At 44.4% G+C, this 23,579-nt stretch overlaps 1 protein-coding gene across 1 annotated transcript in view; it reads left to right on the top strand.

Moving 5' to 3' along the window:
* The window catches only part of UNC80 (unc-80 homolog, NALCN activator), a 220,484-nt gene that overhangs the window by 105,169 nt on the left and 91,736 nt on the right, over positions 1-23,579 (top strand). Inside the window, 5 exon segments of the mRNA XM_015421519.1 lie at positions 1,143-1,276; positions 10,756-10,921; positions 19,215-19,315; positions 21,782-21,979; positions 22,775-22,882. Of these exon segments, the coding sequence (XP_015277005.1) occupies positions 1,143-1,276; positions 10,756-10,921; positions 19,215-19,315; positions 21,782-21,979; positions 22,775-22,882 (707 nt within the window).

The raw sequence follows: 23,579 nt of genomic DNA, 5'->3' as shown, positions 1-23,579 counted from the left end.
TGGTTAGGAAGGAGGGCTCACCGAGGGGATGCCAACCAAAACAAAAAAAAGGTCTTCACCTGCTGGAGGAAGATGACAAAAGAAGGGGAGTGACAAAACTACTTGGGGAGGGAGTTCCAAAGTTTTGGTGCCACCCCCAAAAAGGCCCTTTCCTGGGTTTCTGCCTCCTTAATCTCAGAAGGCAGGGGCACTCAAAGCAGGGCCTCCAAAGATAATTGAAGGGGTCTGGCAGGTTCATAAGGGAGTAGGCAGTCCTTCACTGTTCATTTTCACTGTTGAATCAGATAAATTATGGTACTGTGGATACCTGACCCAGATTTACTTGTGTCGTGGAGAAGGTCCACAGAAGTTAGAGTCACTGGCCACTTGCACCTCCGTGAAAGTTCTGTTTGGTGCTCGGGAGGTTGGGTACCAAAGTAAAGTGATGGAGCAATAGTCCATCAGGGTTATTCTTGCTACGCTCCAGTGCTAGAAGAACAGCTCACCTAAGTACGGTGAAGTTTTGGCATGATTTCTTGGACAGAGGTTGGTTGAGCTGCTGGCATGTCACAGAATGCTCACAAACATTCTGCCTGCCCATGGAATCCCACTGGTAGCAACAGAATACTTGTGCAGATTTTGCGGTGGCGGAGAAAGCAGTCCATTTGGCTGGGGAGTAAAATAGGAGCAACTGCACGGGGGCTGCCTGAATGCTGGAAAGGTGAGTGTAAAGAGATCTCTGGAAGTAGTAAAGCCCAGGTGTGTACCCTGAAGCAATGGGGGGCACACAAGTGACCCAAAAAAAATGTGGGAAAGCCCCTTGTCCTGTGATGGGAAATCCTCTATCCTTCTTGGGAAAGTGAATGATTTGGACCTAAATGCTGAGCGAACAGGTTCTAGGGTATGTAGCACTTTGTAAGACAATTAAGTTCTGAGACCTTAGGATCCCATCTGTTGTGGGAGAAGAAGGTACTACAGAGAATGGGATCAGATAATAGTGACATAGAAAACAAACAGAAGAATAGCATAAAGGGACCACCGTGTTTCATACGGAGCTTGCTTTGTGTACCATGTGTGACGTCCATTTGTTCTTAGTTCCAGATTTTTTTAAATGGAGACTTTTCCCTTAACAAATATATATGTATGTATATATCACTTCTCAGGTACTGTGAACCCCACCAAATGTTGTTGTCCTTTTGCCCTGAAGATGGCTGCTTGCCAGCTTCTCCTGGAAATCACCACGTTCCTCCGGGAGACTTTTCCTTACATGCCCAGGCCACGTACCGAACCTCTTGTGGTAAGCAAGCAACCAAAAATTTAACTTGCAGACAGTTTAGAAAGGGTGAAGAAATAAAAATGGGCAAGTAAAGTTTGGCAGATCGTCTGAGCATCTGAAGAAGTGTATTAATGGGCACAGGATCAGAGACGGAGAGATTAACACAGGCTTTTTGGTGGCTAGAGCGAGGTGGTGGACTGGGCCGTCAAGTCATAAGAACATAAGAAGAGCCCTGCTGGATCAGACCAGTGGTCCATCTAGCCCAGCATCCAGTCTCACACAGAGGCCCACCAGTTCCTCTGGAGGGCCAACAACATGGCAGAGAGGCAGAGGCTTTCCTAACAACTTGAGAAGAGCCCTGCTGGATCAGACTAGTGGTCCATCTAGTCCAGAATCCTGTCTCACACAGTGGCCAACCAGTTCCTCTGCCTGTCTCACACAGCAGCCAATCAGTTCTTCTGAATGGCCAACAACAGGGCATAGAGGCTGAGGCCTTTCTCTAATAAGAACATAAGAAGAGCCCTGCTGGATCAGACCAGTGGTCCGTCTAGTCCAGCATCCTGTCTCACACAGTGGCCAACCAGTTCCTCTGGAGGGCCAACAACCGGGCATAGAGGCCGCGGCCTGTTTTGTTCCCTGCCCTGGTCATGTGGAACAGGGTACGGTCTAGAGCTGTCTCATTTTTATTTTCACAACAACCTTGTGAAGAAGAAATGGAGCAAGAAGGTTAGTTAGAGGCACAACGATAGAGGAGATAGACCAGATACAGACTGGAGAATAGTACGGCAGGATAAACATGAAATTGGAATACAGTGATTATTAAAATATAACTGCTAAGCAGTGAGTGGTCAAACAAGATTCAAATGAACGATATGTAAAATTTCTGTTTGAATTTCAGTATGGCAAGTGGCGACTGGCAATTCTCTCTCTTTTTTTTAAAGAACTATTTTTGAAAAACAGTGGGGGTACAGAAAAGAAAAGGAAAAAAGGAAAAAAATAGGTTATACAATATAATTGCCTTTGTCAAAGACAATCATATAGCACATAATACATAGGACCAAGAATAATTTCCCTTTCATCCCCTTCATTATAATTTTTTGATTAATTTTTCTCTCTCAAGAAAGAGTGGGTTACAGAGGGGCAGAGCGGGTAGGAGAAAATATGGATTCATCAAATTGATCAAATATTATGGGTTGTTACATACAACAAGTAAAATCAATTGTATTAGTAAAAACACATGTTTTAAGTAGAGAAGACTTTTAAAGATATTATCTATAAAATACAATCATTCTTATATCTGTGGGGTACAACTGTAGTCATCATTTAACTTTGAAGTTTGGTAACTAATCTATTTTGACTACACTGGTTTCATCATACTATGTATTCAACATAACATATTTTTGCCACTTCTACATATTCATTAGAACCTTTATTAGATAAGTAGTATATCATGGTGTAAAAGAAAGTCTATATATCATATAGAGAACTCATTTATATTTGGGAAATTACATTTAGAACAGATTTTAATTCTATTTCTATGTCATTACCATACATTTGTATATGATATTTTCTCACTTTAAGTTTGTCTCCTGCTAGCATAATACACATAATACACACTCCATCTTTCCTCATACTTTGTAATAGATCTGTTTCTCAAATAGGTTGTTAATTTTTCCATTACTGCATATTCAGCAAGTTTATTTTCCCATTCTTCTAAATGTGGACAGACGTCTCCTTTCTGTTTTGCTGCATAGATAGTTATAGCTGCTGCCATCATGTATTTGAATAGTTCTTCTAAAATTTTAGATAATTTTTTAGGCAGAATACCTAATAGCATGCTCTTGGCTTCCATTAGGAATTTAATTTTTTCTACATTTTTCAGTGTATTTTATGAGTCCACCACATATGAAAGAAGGGTCCATCTATGCCTTGACATTTCCAGCATTCTTTGTAGTTTTTATGTGCTTTCTCACAGTCCTTTGGATTTATATACCATCTGAAAAACATTTTGTACCAATTTTCTCTTAGTGTCTGGCTGACTGTAAATTTGATATCTTTTCCCTAGAGTTGTTCCCATAGTCGTTCCCATTGTTGCATAGATATCTGTCCTTTAAGGTTCCACTTCCACTTAATCATACATTTTTTCACTTGTTCATCTTCCGTTTCTAGCTGAAGTAAAATATTATATATCCATCGTAGTAAATGCTCTTATGTATCCATCGTAGTAAACGCATGATGATAAACACTCAGGAGAAAAACAAGTCTTGGTGAGATATTAAATATGAAGGTGTAAACATTCAATGGCTGATATTATCAGTTAGTCTCAAGACAAAAGGAGATAATGAGTATTGAAGGTGGAGTTCTAAGAGGTGCGACTGAATTTGAGCAGCTGATCATAAAACAAAAAAGGCATTTACTGCAACTGGCAATTTTCCAGAGTCCCAAAATTGTTTTTAAAATCCGGGATTCATTAAAATACAGATACTAAAGGAGAAAGATGGAACATAAATGGAACTTTCCCTCTTGTGCTTGTAAATTCTTTGTTTGCCTGATGATTAATTCAGTTGAGGACTGGTTTAGAAAGACAGAATAATACCAGATGCACCACGGTAATTACATTTAGAATCAAAAACTTTGACTGTAATTAGGGCCAGCGGGAAGCAAAGCTTTTATTGTCAACTAAATATTAAGCTGATTAAAAGTCTGACAGATTTAAGATCCTGCTGTTTGCAAGACAGGTGGGGTGAAAAAGCCTTTGAATGTTAAACCAGCAACAGTGTAACATATAATTACTATTTTTGACACGTAGAGTTGGATCCAATGTAACATAAGACCTACTTTCATAAGGGATTTTTTTTTCAAAACGGAACTTCTGTGCCTTGGTCTTTCTTGCCCAAAGGACTTTAAGCAGTGAGCAAGTTTTGCTGCTTTCTCCTCCCCCTCTCACCCCGCTTTGAGAGCAAAGACATCGATAATCCATCTTTTCTTCCTCTTGGTCCTTGCGCACAGAAGAGATGGTTAGATACCTGGAAGGTGGTGTGAGCTCTGCCTTTGGATGAGCTATGGTGGCCCATCACTAAGGTGGGTTTCTGAGCATATTTAAAGGGCAGTTTTAGAAGGTAGCCCAGTTGGTCGGCAGTAGAACAGCTAGATTCAAGTCAAGCAGCACCTTAGAGGCTAACAAGATTTTCGGGGTATGAGCTTTGGAGAATCAGAGCTCCCCCTGTCAGATTTCTGGTATCAGATGGTATCTGATGAATCATGGGATCATAGAGTTGGAAGGGACCTTTAGGGTCATCTAGTCCAACCCCCTGCACAATGCAGGAAATTCACAAATACCTCCCTCCCACACATACACACCAGTGAGTTGTGCTCCATACCCAGAAGCTGGCAAAAAAAAAAAAAAAAAAAACACCTTCCAGGATCCCTGGACAAACTGGCCTGGAGAAAATTGCTTCCTTTTCCCCCAAACCCAAAAGCTGAAAAAAAAAAAAAAAAAAAAAACACCTTCCAGGATCCCTGGACAAACTGGCCTGGAGAAAATTGCTTCCTGACTCTAAAGTGGTGATCAGCATTTCCCTGAGTGTGTAAGAAAGGGCCACAAGAACTAAGCACTGATGCAAACCTCCCTGCCCTCCCTCTCTTGAAGGGAGCTTTGACCCTCGAAAGATCATACTCCGAAAAACTTGTTGGCTAAAAAGGCTGTGATCGCATGGGCAGTTTGCCCCGACACAGTCACTCCTCCACCCTGGATCAAATCAGCATGATCAGACGGACACATCTGGCACCCGACAGTCATCCATACTCACCTCGTGGTAGAACGACTCCCCGTCAGCTTAAAAAGCTACCGGGGAAATGGAGCTTTGACCCTCGAAAGATCATACTCCCAAAATCTTGTTGGCCTCTAAAGCTGTGATCGCATGGGCAGTTTGCCCCAACACAGTCAATCCTCCACCCTGGATCAAATCAGCATGATCAGACGGACACATCTGGCACCCGACAGTCATCCATACTCACCTCGTGGTAGAACGACTCCCCGTCAGCTTAAAAAGCTACCGGGGAAATCCGGTGGTTTCCTGGGTGAGGTGCTTCCATGACAGCTTTTTCGGCATCTGATCGGCCGGGCGCGCCACGGAAGTGCAGGAGGCATGTGAACGGCCCTCCCGTTTCTGGCATGGCAGTATGCCGTTCTCAGCAACCCAATCAATCAGAGGGGTGCATCAGCCATGGCTCCGTGCTGGTGGTGTGGTAGCGATGTGAAATGGCTTTCATGGGCTGGCTACCCAATGCAGCTGGTGTTGTGGGACCGGTGTGAGTGCTGTGAAGCGCACCTAACTCCAGCGGCTTTTTTCTCAGTGGGATACTACCGCGGCAACCTGCCTGTGTGGACACAACTTAAGATGTTACTGGACTTGGTAGCATCTCAATAGCATCTTGGCCTCTGAGATGCTACCAGACATCTTAGAGGGAACTCAGCCTCTTAAGATGCTACCAGACTCGAATGAAGCTGTTTTAAAGGGCAGCAAATTGTCAATTATTTTTTTGGGGGGGTTGGTTTATTTATTTGTGGATAGTGCAAAACTTTTCCTTGTTCAACACTGTCTAATTAAATTAGTGTTGATTTTTAGTCAGCAGGGTAACTCTTGGTTTTTTATATGCAACTTTTAGCACAGTGAAAAACAAAATTCTTCAAAATTAAAACACTCTATTCATTTATACTTTAAATTTATGGACTGCCCAATCCTTGTGTGCTCAGGGCTCTGGGCAATGCATAACAGAAGTTAAAAACATCAAACATTAGATTATTAAAATTAATAAATAAGTCACTCATTACAGCTTCTAAATAACACCTGCCATTCCAGTTCAACACGACTGACTCAACTGGTGGGGACTTTAATCACAAATCCTTTTATATGTTTGTTCCGCATTATTTTTAGCCTCAGCCTTTTAAAACTGTACCTTGATAGTCTTAATCCTAACAAGATGATTCATGTAATAATTGATTACCTTCCCCAGTAGTACCCTCATATAACGTTTCTTCTCGCTCGAAGGTCTGAGAGTAGGGGTGTGCATCTGGTAAAGCCAAACCGAAAAAAACTTTTCCAGCATTTTTTTGGTATTTTACATACCAACTCAGATCCCCTGAGCCGATTCAGCTGCCGAATACTGAATGCCCGGCTTTCTCGGGGAGACACTGCTGCCTGCCTTTTCCCCCATCCCCATAGGAAACAGTGGAGGATTGGGGGCACCCTCTTTGGGTGCCCCTAGAATTGGACCCCCTGGTCCAAACGTTTCCAAACTTGGAGGGTCTTTGGGGAGAGGCTCCAGCAGCTACAGTACAAATTTTGTGCCTCTACCTCAAACCCCTCCCCCCTAGCCCCCTGAATACTTGTTAGAAGATTTTGGCCATTGACTATAATGGCCCCATAGGCTATAATGGAGCTGAAAATTTTCAGGAATACTGAACATTTTCAGGTACCAATAGAATACCAGTATTGGTATTCAGGTATATTTGGGAATCCCAAAAAAAATGGCTTTTTATACTTGAATCTGGGAGTTAAAAATTGAAAATGAGCTAAAATTGATTACAATGCTGGCGAAGTCAGAGGGACTGGAACTGTAGAGTCAAAGCCACCACAAAGATGAGAACGCCTGTTGTCTGGTAGATAACAGACTAAACAGAGTCATACCCTTCCATGCCCATTTACCTTTATTTTGCCTTCTTCCCCCCCTGCCTGCAAAGTAGCTGGCAGTCTGGACTCAGATTGATTAGTATTCAGCATCTCTTTTCATTGGATATGTGTTCTTAATGTTTTAATGATTATATCTGGTTGTGTTTTATGGACACTCTACATCGCCCAGAGCCTGGCAATAGCAGGGATTGGGCGATTAATACATCCAGTTTATAAATACATAAATAAATAATAAATAAAACGGGCTTAGAAGGGTGTACTGCTGCTCAGGATGGGCCTGTCACAGGATAATCCTAAAAACACATAGGTGGATTAAGATCTATTCAATGGGGTTTACTTCCAGGAAAGTAGTCTTAGGACTGTCACACTCTTACAGTTTTGTGCTACATTGGTTGGTCCCATAAAAAAGGTATTAAATAGATTTTGTTCTTGATGCTGGATTTTGTATGGACCAATATGGTGATATAATTTTTTTTTACCCCCTTACAATGCTAGCCTTAGGGTTGCCAGCGGGGGATGCGTAGGTTTGCCAGATCCAGACTGGGAAACTCCTGGAGCTTCGAGGGTGGAGCCTGGGGAGGACAGGGACCTCAGTCTGATACACCCTCCAAAGCACCCATTTTCTCCGGGGGAAACTGATCTCTGTAGTTTGTAGATGAACTGTAATTTTGGGAGATCCCACCTGGAGGCTTGCATTCGTAGCCAACCTAAGAAGAGCGTTATACCCTGATAAACAAATCAGCATAAATGAACTTAGTGTTGGAAGTGAAGGACTTTGCTCTGTCTCTTAGCCTCAGACTTCAGAGGGGGGCTATAATAGATTCAAAGAGATAGATAGGCCAGGACTCTGATCATCCATCCCTTGTATTTCTCTGATGCTATCCCTTTGATGTGTAGATTGCTACTCTCAGGCTGCAGTCACACACACTAAATAATCCACCTTCGATCCGCTTTCAGTGCACTTTCCAACTGGATTTTACTGTGTGAACTGGCTGACTCCTCAGGGAGCCTTCCTTCTTTCCAGCTTTGACACCTTCTCTCCACACTGTGCCACTCTTCTCCATCTTGGGACCATGAGGACAGGACGTGCTTTCTGCATCTCTATCCATCCTAGCTAGTTAGACTAGATTAGAATCCAGTCTCGACCCTATCCTGCCTAGAATGGAGTTCCTTACAATAAAGGACTCATTAGTTTTACAATGACAAAGAGGCTCCGTGTGTAACTCTGTTCTTGTCAGCACACACAAACCATATGGGCTGTGCTGCATTATGTGGCTTGAGCAATCTGCTACTCAAATAATCCTTCACTTAGAAGGGTGTAACTCTGCATAAGATGGCACCCTACATATGGGGAGACCTGGGTTTAAATTCTGGCCCCACTTTGAAGCATCCTGGATCACTCTTTCTCAGCTTAACCTGACAGGGTTGTCGTGAATGACATAACTCCATGAACTAGAGTTGCTGACTCTTAGTTGGGAAATCCCTGGAGATTTGGTGGGGTGGAGCCTGGAGAGAGCAGCCTCCACTCCAAAGCTGCCATTTTCTACAGCGGAACTCATCTCTGGAGTCTGGAGATCAGTTGCAATTCTGGGAGGTCTCCAGGCGCCACCGGGAGGTTGGCAACCCAGCGATGGACACTGGGGCTTCTTGGTGGAAAGCTGGAAGATAAAGGTGCATTTGCCCCTTGAAAAATTGCCCCTCAACCTGTTTTTATTTATGCTGAGGAAAATGTATGCGTACTCACAAATTTTCTCCAGTGGAGTTAAAAGCAACTCCGGTATTAAAATGAAAAGCTCTTAGTTAAACACACAAAGCCCCCCCCCCATTCAGACTTCAAACATAAATTATCCAGTGTTTATGTCACAGAACTGTTCCTGCAATATTTTAGTAGTAGCAACAACTAAACCACAAGGACATAACAAGTTCTAATCTCATGTCTTTCTTCTGCAGAAGTGATGTTTGAAAAACGAAAGTGAGCTCCAGTCCAGTTATTTTCTGTTGATATTTCTTTTTTCTTCTTTTCTATAATTTGTAATCCAAATGGGTTTTAAAAATAGCTATAATCCAATACGTATATTTCCCAATAATCCAAATATGGTTAACAATATTTGTAATCCAATAGGTATCTTCTAGAAAATTCACTTGGTCAGATTAAAAATCCAAAATTTAAAAAAGAAAAGACTGCTGAAACCAAACATAATCCACCAATTTAGTGTTATAATCCCCAGGGTCAATTTTCTTTAAAAAGCCATGTTATTTATATCCACGCTTAACAGTTCTAGACATCTACCAGTTCTCTTTAGCCCTTGACTAGCTTTTAAAACACCATACTCAGTTCTTTGTCCAGCCATTTCTAGAGAAGGGGGGGGTATCCTCCACCCTTCCGATCTTCTACTTTTCTTTAAAGGGGATTCTCAGATCTTTCCCAAAAGTGCCATTAAGAGTACTCACAATGAAGATGAAATCTTGCTAGTAGTTCGAAGTTCAGAATATACCGCTGGCCCCCTTCCACCGGCATTGAGGCTCCACAGCTAAAAGGACTGCTCTTGCTGGAGCTTGCGCTTTGGGACAATCCAGGCTCAATTCGCTTGCCGCCGCAAGTGGAGATCCCAGGATCAAGTCTCTTCCTCGGGACCCCTCTTTGAGGGAGTCCCAAGGGGCTCTTAGAAGAGTTTAACCCCCCACCCAGGCTCGGCAGTCCGGCACAGCTTCCCGGAGCCTCTTGGGAGCTGGACTGTCGCTGCCATGCCAAAACCGGAACTCCGAGTTAAAAGCAACTCCAGAAAGTGAGGACAAGAAGGAACAGTTAAATATCCCTTACCAACCCAGTCTCCTTTTAAAAAACTGAAGTTATGAATTTGACTGGTTTAACATTATATGATAAAATTATATGAACGTTTTAATATGAAATATTAAGGACATTATTTTTATGTGACTGTTATGAAGAGAAAATGATAGAATATGTTGAATAGGTCGTTATACTGATTCTTTAGGCTATTATGCTATATATATCTTTAAGCTATTATGCCATATATATTTCTAACTCATTACGCCATATATATTCTTTAAGTTATTATGCCATATACTCTTTATACATACATATGTATGTATATACATGCATACATATATACATATACACATATACACATATATACATAAGGAGCTGCGGTGGCTCAAGTGGTTAAGATGCTGTGGAAGGTCAGTAGTTCAGCAGTTCGAGACCCGGGTGCCGCATGACGGAGTGAGCTCCTGTCTCTAGTTCCAGCTCCTGCCAACCTAACAGTTCGAAAGCAAGAAATTGCAAGTAGATAAATAGGTACCACTTCGGTGGGAAGGTAACAGCATTCCGTGCGCCTTGGTGTTTAGTCATGCCGGCCACATGACCACGGAATGTATATACATATATACATATACACATATATACATACATACATATATGTGTGTGTGTGTATGTATATGTGCGTATACACACACACACACACATATACATACATACATATATATATATATATACACACACACACACACATTTTGATCAAGGAATTTCCTTAAAATCTCTAAAAATTCTGTTTATATTGTGTTTTTGTTATTATATTTTTAAGAATTTCTCTCATTTCCTTTTTTCATTCTGTATTACCTTAAAAATTCAAAATAAAATTTAAAAAAGTGAAACCCCCCCAAAAAGGGGGAGGGGGAAGGATCACGGAACTACTCATATAACATATATTTCTGCCCTAAGTCTTTTTGCATTCCAAAAGGAAACCTTAGCCAATGAACCCACTTCTGTGGTTTGCACGATGCTTATAGGATCTGGAGAGCTGTCGGTTGCGTTTGGACCCGGAGATGGACCGGCACAGGTATGAGAGGAAGATCAGCTTTGCAGGAGTTCTGGACGAGAACGAAGACTCCAAAGACTCCTTGCATAGTAGCAGCCACACCCTGAAATCTGACACGGGTTGCGAAGAGAAGAAAGGTTCGTCAACCCTACTAAAGCTTCCCACTCTATCCCCCTCCCCGGTATTTGGTGCTGGAATTTATTGTATTATAAGGCAAATAACCATGGAGCCACATGGCTGAACTGTCTCTAGCATCTAAAGCCATAAAGGAAAAGGTTTGGGGGAGCATCTCATTGCTAAGCGCATTTCTATGGCAGCAAAGGCCCCTTCACTTTAGCGGTACTGAGTTCTGAGGAAGCATCCCCCCAAAAAACCCCTGAAACATTAGTCGATGTCTGTTCTCACAGCCAGATGTGGCATGCAAAAATCCATATAAATTCTACATTTTCCCACTCCGAAGTACAAAAATTGAGAAAACCAGTGCATGTTGACCAATGCTTCAGGCCTATGATTTCAGTAGCACTTAAGATCGTGTTCAGACGCACTACGTTACAACCAAATTTAGTTAGGTAAGCATTCCAACAGCCTTTTAATGTGGTCTTATGCCACAAAAGAGAAGTCTTTTTTTCCAAAGATCGAAAGCCAGAAGCGATATGACAGGCCACAGGATCCGTTCGCGCGCTCCCTGCGCAGTTTTGCTCCCCCCCCCCTGCACAAAAGAGAATCTGCTATGTGGCTCTCAATGGCTAATCCCAAAATATGATGTGTAATGTCAAGACATAACCTCACTGTGGTTGCTCAGGCAGCAAAATGTCTGTCGTTGTAATGCCATCTCATGCAAAACAACAAGCAAAACTTCAAATTGTCATTCTCTTTTACGGTTCAAGTGTTGCAATACGAAACACAGTCAATAGTTGCTTCAGCAGCTGTTACGGATCAAAATGGTACCCCAGGTTATGAGATACAGTGTAGAATAATGGCAAAACCACTTTTTTGAGCCACTTTGCAGTGTACGAATCAGGCAGTTATGGTTTTCAAGGAATACGTAATGGTTTTCAAGGAATAAGATACCATTAAAGAAACACACACACACACTGGGTTGGATCCTATGTGTCTTTTCCTAAGTCTTCCTTCAAGGAAGAAAGACTTTCTCCAATGGAGAATGGTCCTCTCATTGAGAAAAGTCTCTCTTTGTTGAAGGCAGTCTTTCTCTGTTAGACAAAGCCTTGGTAGAAGACAGTCAAAGGATCCAATATAGCAGAAGAGAGAGTCATAGGATCCAACCCTTTAAATCTGATCGCAGTGTGACTTGAATCAGATGAGTTGCTGGAAGAGCCATGCATGTTGGGTGAAGCATTTACGTTGACTATACAATGTCTGTATGTTTCCCCCCATGTAACAAACAGCAGCTTTTGGGAGGTCAGGAAAATGGAGTTAAAACTTATGCCATGGCCCCAGAGGAAAACTATGAGGATGATTAGAGGTTTGTAAAATAAGTCTTATGAAGAAAGGCTGCAGGAATAGGGAATGTTTCGCTTGGAGAAGGTTGAGTGGGGATACTCTTTTCAAGTATTTGAAGGGCTGTCATTTAGAAGAGGATAGGGCTCTGTTTCAGTTGGTAGTGGAAGACAGGTAATAATGGGTTTAAATTATGAATGGGGGGTACGATGGCCTCGTCCACTTTCTTCCCTCAGAGGCAAGATTTCCCATCCATTTTTGTGTCCCTTTTGTGACTGAGCTGCCTTAGTTGTCTGTTTTCTTCTTTCCTGAAGAATTGTGGCTGTCCCACCCTGTCACAGTATAATATTGGGGCTGTTTGCTCAGCCCATGAACCTGAGGGAAGGAATGGGAGCCCCCTTTAACTTATGCGACTTAAATGGCACTTGAGAAGTTTTTATATTCCAAATTAACAAAATATTTTATTCAACATACAGGGGAAAGGTCAGGTGAAATCAGGGGTAAAATTTCTGAGGTAACAATATAGATAATTCTGAGATAAAATCAGTATATGCACTCTTTAGTTCTTATGTTTCAGGCGAATGAGGATTTCTTAAGCTATTCACAGTTACTTAAATATTTATGTTGAGAGACCTTTGTTCCAGTGTTTTCCCATACACTCAAATACATTTTCTTCACATATTTTCTGACTCTTTTGGTTTTCAGTACCCAGACCCCTTCTCTTGAAACACCAGTATTTGTCTTACATTTTTAACTGATTCTTAAGGTTTCTACAGGCAGTTTCTAACCACACCAGACTAGGGATCTCTACACTCTTCAGAGCTTACTCCCTGTTCGACTGGGTAGGGAAATTCTCATCTCACTATCCCCCCCCCTTTTTTTTGGTCCAAATGAGAGTCTTTGCCTACTTCCCAAACTTCCTTGCCAACTTTCCCCAAGTTCTCCTGTCTATGTTATACTGGTCAGTCAGGGATGAATCCCGAAACTGTCAGTACTTGATTCTTCTCAGCTAGGGCTGAAATCAGACGGCCTCTCTCCTCAGCATCCAGTTCAGAAGTCTTTCTCTGCTCATCTGATGCTAACCAGTCAGATCTCTTGGAACAGTCTATCACTCAAGGCTCTCTGGCTCTGTGAAGAACTAACCCTTCATAGTCCTTTATCTGTTTACACAGCACTTCTAAGCTTTTAAAAAGTGCAGTCTGTCGCAGGGGGATATCAGTGGGATATTAGGAAAACATTAGAAATAAGGGCAGTTGAGCGGTGGAGTCAGCTGCTCAGACATACTGTGGGTTCTCTTTCCTTGGAGGTATTTAAGTGGCAGTTGGGCAATTAATTGTCAAGAATAGAATCATAGAATCATAGAGTTGGAAGCGACCTCCAGGGTCATCTAGTCCAACCCCCTGCACAATGCAGGAAATTCACAAATATCTCCCCCTCCACACCCGCAGTGAATACTTTTAAGTCATCTGATTCAGTACTACCATGTTGAGAACGTGCCACTTCACAGGGCTGAGGTATACGATATATGCGACACGAGCTGGGATACGAGTGCCCTGCTCGACTCGTAGTCACCTGTTGGATTGGTGTTATTCCACATGGCTCTGAACCATGCAAGTGGGGAGGAAGGGCTTCAAGCTCTCCCTCCCATGCCATTTTCACCAGTGGAAGTGCCTCTTCAGGGGGTTATGGAGCCCAAGGAAGCACCTGTGTCCCAACTCATGTATTTGACCCTCATGAAACAAGTTTGTTACCTGCTGTGTGTCTGAAGTTTGCCACCAGGAAGCAGTGCCCATCAAACACAAGAGCCTCTTTTGTTTTGGTGGACTATGGTTGTGTCCCATCTTGTATTTATTTGTTTTTGGTGACAGCTCTGTCTGAAGTCAGTCTGATCATTTGCAAATTATTTAAAGTCAGCTCTTGAATTGTGTAGGGAGATGGGTTACTGTAAAAGCAGGCTTTTCTGGGAAGAATTGCACATCATGCTCTTAAGAGAACATAAGAACATAAAGAGAAGCCATATTGGATCAGGCCAATGGCCCATCCAGTCCAACATTCTGTGTCACACAGTGGCCAAAACTCAGGGGCCATCAGGAGGTCCACCAGTGGGGCCAGGACACTAGAAGCCCTCCCACTGTCACTCCCCCAAAGCACCAAGAATATAGAGCATCACTTGCCCCATACAGAGAGTTCCATCTATATCTTGTAGCTAATAGCCACTGATGGACCTCAGTTTTAAACACTCATGAAGCTGCCTTATACTGAATCTGACTATCGGTCCATCAGCACCAGTATTGTCTACTCAGACTGGCAGCCGCTCTCCAGGGTCTCAGTCAGAGGTCTTTCCCATCACCTCCTGCCTGGTCCTTTTTAACTGGAGATGCTGGGGATTGAACCTGCAACCTTCTGTATGCAAAGCAGAGGCTCATCTGCTGAGCCATAGCCCCTCCCCAACTCCATATCACTTGTGTGATAATCACTGCATTGTTGGGGCTACCAAGGTGTGCTTTAATGGCCATGGAAAAGCTATGATTTTGGTATCACTAAAAGGCAGATGCAAAATGAACACAAATATACCCGGATTCCGGTGGGTAGCTGTGTTAGTCTGAAGCAATAGAACCCAGTATGAGTCCAGTGGCACCTTTAAGACCAACAAAGTTTAATTCTGGGTATAAGCTTTTGTGTGCATGCAGACTCCTTCAGATATAACCATTAAGACTGATGAACTGTCAGAACAGAACACGGATTAGCTCCAGTGATCCCTGTACTCATTATCATTGTAGTTTGTTGAGCTAAGATTTTGATAGATACAAAGGATTTGATATTGATTGATTTCATTGTATTTATAGCCCATTTTCCCACCAGATGGGCTTCCAAAGCTGCCTACAGTTCAAATAATGGTGTCCAAAGTCCCTTCTACAAGCCGTCTGTTTACATGGCTTTATTGGATCTTTCTGTTCTCTGCTGGACCCTGAAGGTCGGAGAGAAGGGTACGGCTGGTCTGGGCCTCATTAGGCCAGGATGTTTCTTAGCTGTTCTGTCTCTCCAGTGTCAGCTGTGGTAATCCTCTCAAGATTCTTCCCAAGCCCTGACTAACGATATTTAGGTATATCTTTTCTCAACACTTCTCCCCTCTACCCTTTACAAAAAAAGAGACAGAGCCATCATTTATCCACACTGCCCTTAGCCCCGTATGTTGATGCATTCATTGACCGATATTTAGGTATATCTTTTCTCAACACTTCTCCCCTCTACCCTTTACAAAAAAAGAGACAGAGCCATCATTTATCCATATTGCCCTTTGCCCCGTATGTTGATGAATTCATTTATTTACTTCATTTAGAAGAAGAAGAGTAGGTTTTTATTCCCCACTTTTCTCTACCTTAAGGTGTCTCAAAGCAGCTTACAACGACATTCCCTTCCTCTCCCCACAACAGGCACCTTGTGAGGCAGGTGGGGCTGAGAGAGTCCTAAGAGAACCATGACTGGCCCAAGGTCACCCAGCCGGCCACATGTGCCTCCAAGTGGCTTACAATTGCCTTCCCCTCCTCTCCCCACAACAGGCACCTTGTGAGGCAGGTGGGGCTGAGAGAGTCCTAAGAGAACCATGACTGGCCCAAGATCACCCAGCAGGCCACATGTGTCTCCAAGTGGCTTACAATTGCCTTCCCCTCTTCTCCCCACAACAGGCACCTTGAGAGGCAGGTGGGGCTGAGAGAGTTCCGAGAGAACTGGGAGTGGCCCAAAGTCACCAATCAGGCCTCATGTGTCTCAAAGCGGCTGACAATCACCTTCCCTTCCTCTCCCCAGAACAGGCATATTGTGAGGTAGGTGGGGATGAGAGAGTTCTGGGAGTACTGGGACTGGCCCAAGGTCACCCAGCAGGCCTCATGTGGAGGAGTCGGGAGCCAAACCCGGTTCTCCAGATTAGAGTCTGCCACTCTTAACCACGATACCACACTGGCACTTTCTCCCACTTTTATATCCTGCCTTTCTCCCCAGTGGGGGACCCAAAGCAGTTGACATAATTCTCCTCTCCTCCATTTTATCCCCACAACAACCCTTGTGAGGTAGGTGAGGCTCTGAAAGTCTGACTGGCCCAAGGTCATGCAGCTAGCTTCCATGGCAGAGGAGGGTTTCAACCCTGGGCCCCCCCCCCCGATCCTAGTCTGACACTCTAACCACTACACCACGCTGGCGCCACATCTTATTACGTAGATGTCCGACTGAGTGTTGCAACATTTGGGCTTGCATAATGCCATGTGCTGCATTAGAGCCGAGTGCAGAACAACATGCAAACGACCGACCGTTGCTTCGAACCATCCCATGTTTACGTGCTCATAAACCAACAACAGCATCCACAGATGTCTTTAATGCGTGAAAGCTTCCGACCTGTCTGAAAGAGCAGGACCCACGTGTTGTTACTTTCTCTGTAGAGCTCTGGTGACGTTTCAGGTACAAAGACGACGATAAACGGAAAGGTAATATCCGCACTGGATAAGCGAAGTTAGGCTCCTAGCTGAAGGAAGTGGGCAGCCTATTTCCAATCACAGTGGCTACACGATTGGATACTTAACAATCCTGTAAGAAGATCTGAACACCCCACGGGCTAGCAGGAGGGTAGTCTCGCCCCCAAGGCCTCGCTGGTAATTGGTGCAGTTGCAATAGCAAAAGTCAACCGGGCAGGCACCGAAAGAGAACAATTTGGTCCTTCGACTTGCTCCCGAATAACTTGGGAGCAACTTGTTGGATGCAAAGAGTCGCTTTCCTTCTTTAGCCATGGGGCTTCCGGCTGTACTTCACACCCTGTGTTTCCTTGATCCTAACGGCTGCATCTAGGGGTAACGAGGATCTGAGGAATCCGCACAAAACGTGTTCTCGCCTTTCTGGAAGGCGTCCTGGACTGGACAATTAACGGAGCTGCATTGGCGTTGGCTTTGGAGGGAGCCTCTTGCCGCTCTTTCGCTCTTCCTCGAGAGGGAGGTTGGGGGCGGGTTAAGAGTATAACTACTACTACTACTATTTCTATATTTATTCTATCTCTATTTAAAATCGGGGGAAATTAAGGGGGAAAAAGTCCTCTCTTATTCTTTCAATGCAGTTCCCAGCAGGAAGATCAGGATAGGAGGCTCCCGCTTGCTCCAGATAAAAGGAACCCGCAGTTTCCGGGTGAAGAAAGGGGGTTCCCTGTCCAGCATTCGCCGGGCCGGCAGCCTAAAGAGCACCAAGTTATCCCGTCAGGACTCAGAGTCTGAGAATGAGGACCTTCAGCTGTCCCACAGCAGGGACACTGTCACTGACATAGGTAACATAGATGAGCCGGGCTTTAAAAAAAAGGGAACGGGAGGATGAAGCAGCATCTTGAGCTTGCAAGCAACCTGAGCTCACCTAGGAGAGAAATCCCTTGAAAGTAGGAGAAAGGCTGGTAGGCTAGGCATACATCCGTCTAGTACCAGCTGAATCCAGGAGGTCACACTTTTTTTTTTTTTGCATGACTTAAATGCCCCCGGCAAGGACCCAGTTTGAATCCTGCCCCCGGTGCACTAGGTAGCCCCTTCCGTTCCACTCCATGGATGCCAAGTCCCTTAAATGTTTGGTGCATGGACTCAGTATATAGGCATTTGCCAACCGAATGCATGCCATGCTTAGGAAGGTGTATATATAAAAATATCATCTATTATATATCTGTGGCATATATAATATCGATGGTATCGTAATGTATATACATATCTCATATCAATGTTATGTACTGTGCATAGAGCTATATATACAGTATGTGTATATATTCTGCGCTGTATGAGATATAAATATATGTGTGCTTGCGAATCTCCAAACTATGGCTACCTTTAGAGTTTTTGTATAGAAAAAAGAAGAAGTCAGGAACAGAGAAACCCTGAACTTGAACCTCTTTCACTTTGCTGGTCTCAGTGGCATTGCCCATGCTCTTTCTCTTTTGCGGGGGAAACCAGAGTTTAGCTAGCTACCTCTTCACTTCCAAATGGGGGTGGAGGACCACCAGTTTGACTTTTGAGTCACGTCTTTCCTAGCCTTAACATAACAGCCTCCAGTCAGCAACCTCTCAGCTAAAGGTCTGGCAAAACAGGTGGCCCGCTGGTAATCGACGAATGCAGGAATCTCTGGGGTCAGAGTGTGACTCCCCGGCAATGCTCCCTCTAAGCTCTGGAGTCTTGTGAGCAAAAATTCTACTTTGTGAGCTACCGGCATTAAAGTTGTGAGCGAGCGATTTGGCTGCTGCATAAATGAGTTGGCTCTGGAGCCATCCCTTCCTGAGCGAAGACAGAAAATGTGTGAGCTGGAGGCTGAAAAACTGTGAGCTAGCTCACACTAACTCAGCTTAGAGGGAACATTGCGTCCCTGGCCGTTGTTCTGTAGTATGGGTCAGGATTTCCCCCCCTTTCATCCTCTGAGGGGCCCTAACTAGTTTGTGGCAGGCGCAGCTGTAGCAAATGTAATCTAGCTGCTGGGGGGGGGTACATTTACTGACTTTTTTAAAAAGCAAAAAAACAGAGCCCAGTCAATGCAGATCACTGAAACCAATAATTTCGAGCATCATGATGATGCAAGGATTTTTCCTTCCACTCTTTACTGACCTTCCCCTCTTCCAGAAAAAGGGAGCAGGGCTCGTCCCTGATTAGTTGTCTGGTGAATGGCGGTTAAGAATTATGCTTGTAATGACCAGTCCGGCTAATAAACAAGGGCGAGAAAAAGGGCAAGGTGGGGGCAGGAGGGAGGCCATCGAAGGAACGAATTCTTGAAAAAGTAGCCGAAGTTCCATTTGGAGCTGTTCGGCTGGTGCGGTTAAAGCACGAAATTTCTGCGCCCTTCAGCATGCGAAGGAGCAATGTTAGTCGGTGTCAACCAACTGGCCTGGTTTACAAGCATACACCTTAGGTTAAAAGCATGCAGGTAGTGTCAGAAGACAACCACTTTTGCGTGTGTCTTTTGCTTTTGAAGAAGGCAGCCCGTGGAGCACAAGCGAACCCAGCATAGAACCGGAAGTGCTGAGCAGCACCGGCACAGAAGAAAACTACCATCGGAATATGTCTTGGCTACACGTAAGTAAGAGACACAAGTGCTGGCCTAGAATTTCCGAGTACAGGAATGATGCTTAGTATTGACGGGTGGTCATCTAGATCAGTGATCCTCAACCTCTGCAGACCTGTACACAACTCGAAGCCTTCCATGCTGTCATCGGATAGGGCTGGCAACTTCAAGCCAGGAAATTCCTGGCGATTTAAGGGTGGAACATGAGGAAGTTGGGGTTTGGGGAGAGACTTCAGCAGGGTGTAATTCTTTACAGTCCACCCTAGGGTTGCCTGGTCTCCCTGTCCACCGGTGGGGGGCAAGTAGGGTTACCAGCTCCAGGTTGTGAAATCTCTGGAGATTTGGGGGTGGAGCCTGGGGAGGGCAGGGACCTCAGTGGGGTACAATGACACAGAGTCCACCCTCCAAAGCCTTCTTTTTCTCCAGGGGCACTTTACTCTGATGAGCTGTAATTCCGGGAGATCCCCAGGCCCCACCTAGAGGCTGCTGCAAACCAAGGAGAAAGATCACAGGAAGGAAGTGGAAAAGGAAACAAACAACCGTGATATATTATGCCACAAAAGTATTCAAAAACTAGAAATTTCTTTTTCTAGTTTTTGGAGACTTTTGTGGCATAATATATCACTGTTGTTTGTTTCCTTTTCCACTCCCCCACCTGGAGGCTGGCATCCGTAGTTCACCCTGAAGCAGGGGACCTGAACTTTGTCATTTGGAGGCTGGCAACCATAACCTTAGACCCACTGAACTGCAAGCATGAGAGAGGAAAAGAACAGGGAAGTCAGAGCAGGCCAGGGCTGTGGACAGCAGAACAGAATACACAACCTGAACACCAGGAGATCTACCATAAGAAGGGACAAGTCATAGGTCGGAACTATGGAGGTATCCTTTCCACCACTGAATGACCTGATCACACTCTCTTGGTGCTCCTCTTGATGTCCATGCATGGATAGGCAGGAGGCATGATGCCCTTGTTCTCTAGCAGTGGGTCCTTCCCAAAAGCCAGGGGGGGGAGGCAGTTTCGGAGGCACCTATGACTCAGCAGGTGGGCCTCCATGACTCATCTGAAGGTCCCAGCCCAGGGGTTGAAGATTACTGATCCGAACAAAGAAGGAAGAGCTTTCTACAAAGCTAGGGGGACCCCTCAGGTCTGTAGAACAATACAAAAACTTTTAAAGAATAATTGGGAGTAGGGCTGCTGACCTCCAGGTGGGGCCTGAGGACCTCCCAGCATTACAACTTATCTCCAGAGTACAGAGATCAGTTCCCCCGGACAAAATGGCTGCTCCACGGCATCACCCCCTGTTGGGAAATTCTTGGAGATTTGAGGATGCTGCCTGAGGAGGGTGGCATTTGGGGAGGGGACCTCAGCAGAGCCCACCCTCTGAAGCTCCCATTTTCTCCAGGGGAACTGAACTCTGTAGCTTGGGGATCAGCTGTATTTCTGGAAGATCTCCGGGCCACACCTGCCTGATAGAACTTGAGAGATATGTTCTCCTAGATAAGTTATTATGTTTGCCGCAAGGGTTCCGATGGGACCCTAGAAAAAAGCTGCTATTTTAAGAGATTTATACTTACAAAGAGAATTTATTGCGCCTTATGTCTTGTACGTATATCACTGTCCCTGAAAAAGATTGTATTCGATACGGGTAAATTACTAGGTGCTGCTTGAATGTTTCAACATAGTGTAAACCTGCACTTTGATGTATTGGTTGGGTGAACCTATGTTTGGTAATACTTGACACTAATATTTATATAATATTTATTTATGATTTATTTATTTCATTGGATTTATTAACCGCCCTTACGCGGGGCTCAGGGCGGTTTACAGCAGGGAGATTCGATACAAATTAGAAAACCGATTAAAACCACAAGCATACAATCTTTTTGTTTTGCATTCTGTTTTACTGAAGAAAGGATTTTATAAATGTAATGCCACCAAAATCATTAATATGATGAAAAACAAAACTTCATTTGCATGCTTTATCTTCATATCTTTTTCATCTTCTTTCTTCTTCCAAAATTATCACATGCTAATGTTTATAAGATTCTCAAACAATCTCAGCTCATTATAATAGATTTACAATAGATCATCAAATTAATCTTTGAACTAAATTATTCTACAATTAATTAAACTCAGTCCTAGGAGGCCTCAAAGGTCAGGAGGGGGGGACCCCTCTTTCCAGGGACCGATTAAACCTTGGGGGAACATACCCAGACACTTCTTGTAGCATCAAAAAAAAAGCATACAGTATTAAACAATCAACATACATGGTATAGAAAAATTTAAAAAATGAAAAGCACAAAATAAATCTACCTTTAGCATAAACCCATGAATCATCTGACGCAGTGTCATATATTTTTCCATATCACACCTGGAGGTTGGCAGCCCTCCTCTGGAAAGTTCGGGTCTTTCTTTTCTGGGTCCAGCCTGGTTCTGCCACTCCGCCAATGCCTTGGGGGTGCCTTTTCCTTTCCAGGTGATGATCCTGCTTTGCAACCAGCAGAGTTTCATTTGCACCCACATTGACTACTGTCACCCTCACTGCTACCTCCACCACAGCCGTTCCTGCGCACGGCTGGTCCGGGCAATCAAGCTCCTCTACGGAGACACCGTGGATTCCCTCCGTGAAAACAACTTGCTCAATAATGTGACTCGGGGCAAAAAGCAGAAAGAGGTAAGCCTGCCGCTGTGAGGCTCCCCCAGTTCTTCAGGTTAACTTCATCTGTGGGGCCTTATCCTACGGCAGAGAGCCCTGGGGGGGACAAAAATTGTGTAGATCAGGCTTGCCCGATGTGGTGGCCATGGGTGCCATGCCGCCTGCCAACAGTGTTGCTGGCGCCTGCCAAGTGTTTTGAGAAATAGGAGGGGCCAAATGGGGCTCCTGCCCAGTTGGCCATTGGAGATTTGACTGTACAGATTAAAATAACCACAGTGTTGGTGAGAGCCAGTTTGGTGTAGTGGTTAAGACCGCAGACTCTAATCTGGGAGAACCGGGTTTGATTCCCCACTCCTCCACATGCAGCTGCTGATGTGACCTTGGGTCCATCATAAGTTCTTTCAGAGCTGTTCTCTCAAGAGCAGTTCTCGGGAGAGCTCTCCCACAGCCCCACCTACCTCACAGGGTGTCTGTTGTGGGGAGGGGAAGGGAAGGGGATTGTAAGCTGTTCTGAGACTCCTTCAGGTAGTGAAGGGTGGGGGATAAATCCAATCTCTTCCTCCTCCTCCTCCTCCTCTATCTCTCTCTTTCCCAGTGTATTTTTCAAAATTAGTCTTCTTTTCCTGGGCACTGGGGCTTCCTCTATGTGTGTGTGTGGTTGGCTCCATCTTCTGAGGTGGCCATTTTGTGATTGGGCCCACCCCCCTGTGTCAGAATTCCAAAGGTGCCCACAGACTCAAAAGGCCGAGACACCCCAGCTTAGACACAGAGAAGGTTCCAGTTCTTCTTTGGTAAACACCGTTTCTCTTCCAGTGCTCGGACAAGTCGTGCTTGAGAACCCCCTCCCTGAAGAAAAGAGTGATAGATTCCAATCTGGAAGGAAAGAAGGATTCTGGGATGTTGAAATACATCCGGCACCAGGTAAGGAGGGGGGCTTCATGTTTCTAGATCGTTTCAGAGGGTTGGTCTGCCGTTGAACAGCTCGATTTGAGTCCAGTAGCACGTTTGAGACCAACAAGATTTTTGGGGTATAAACCTTTGAGAGTCAAAGGAAGGGAGCTTTGACTCTTAAAAGCTTAGACCCCCCCCCTAAAAAAAACCCTTCTTCTCTAAGGGCGACCCTGCATTGCCTTTTCCGTCCGTTGTTTCACCAAGCCCACCTTGGAACAGAAATTTCCCCCCTGCATTGCATGCCGATTTCACTTTTTTTGATCGTCGGGTTTTATGGTACCTTCTGAATAGATAGGTGGCCATTCAGGGGTGACTTCGCAGTCACGACGGCGTTGCCCCAGGGTATTTGAATGTGGTTTTGAGCTGCACCTTTGGTAAACAACAGAGGGAAAAGCCAATGCAGAATCGCCCTAAGGTGCTACTGGACTCAAATCGAGCTGCTCTTGTTTTTACTGTCCAATAAGAGTGTTGCCTGGGCGAGGAAATAGCGGTGTGAAGAATCATCAGCTCCTCAATCCATTTCCTTGTCAGACCTAAATTTTATTCTTGGGAATGCTTATTATTCTATTCTTGGGAAGCATAGAGATGATAGCATTGATTAGACTGGCCAAAGCAAAGTGCCCCCATAAGTTGTGTTTGTTTTTGGTCATCTGGGACAAATAGGGTT

This window comes from Gekko japonicus, unplaced genomic scaffold, assembly GCF_001447785.1.
Source record: "Gekko japonicus isolate JY-2015 unplaced genomic scaffold, Gekko_japonicus_V1.1 scaffold1139, whole genome shotgun sequence".
Classification (NCBI taxonomy): Eukaryota; Metazoa; Chordata; class Lepidosauria; order Squamata; family Gekkonidae; genus Gekko; species Gekko japonicus.
The sequence above is the reverse complement of the archived record's forward strand: the minus strand, read 5'-3'. Positions and strand labels throughout refer to the sequence as shown.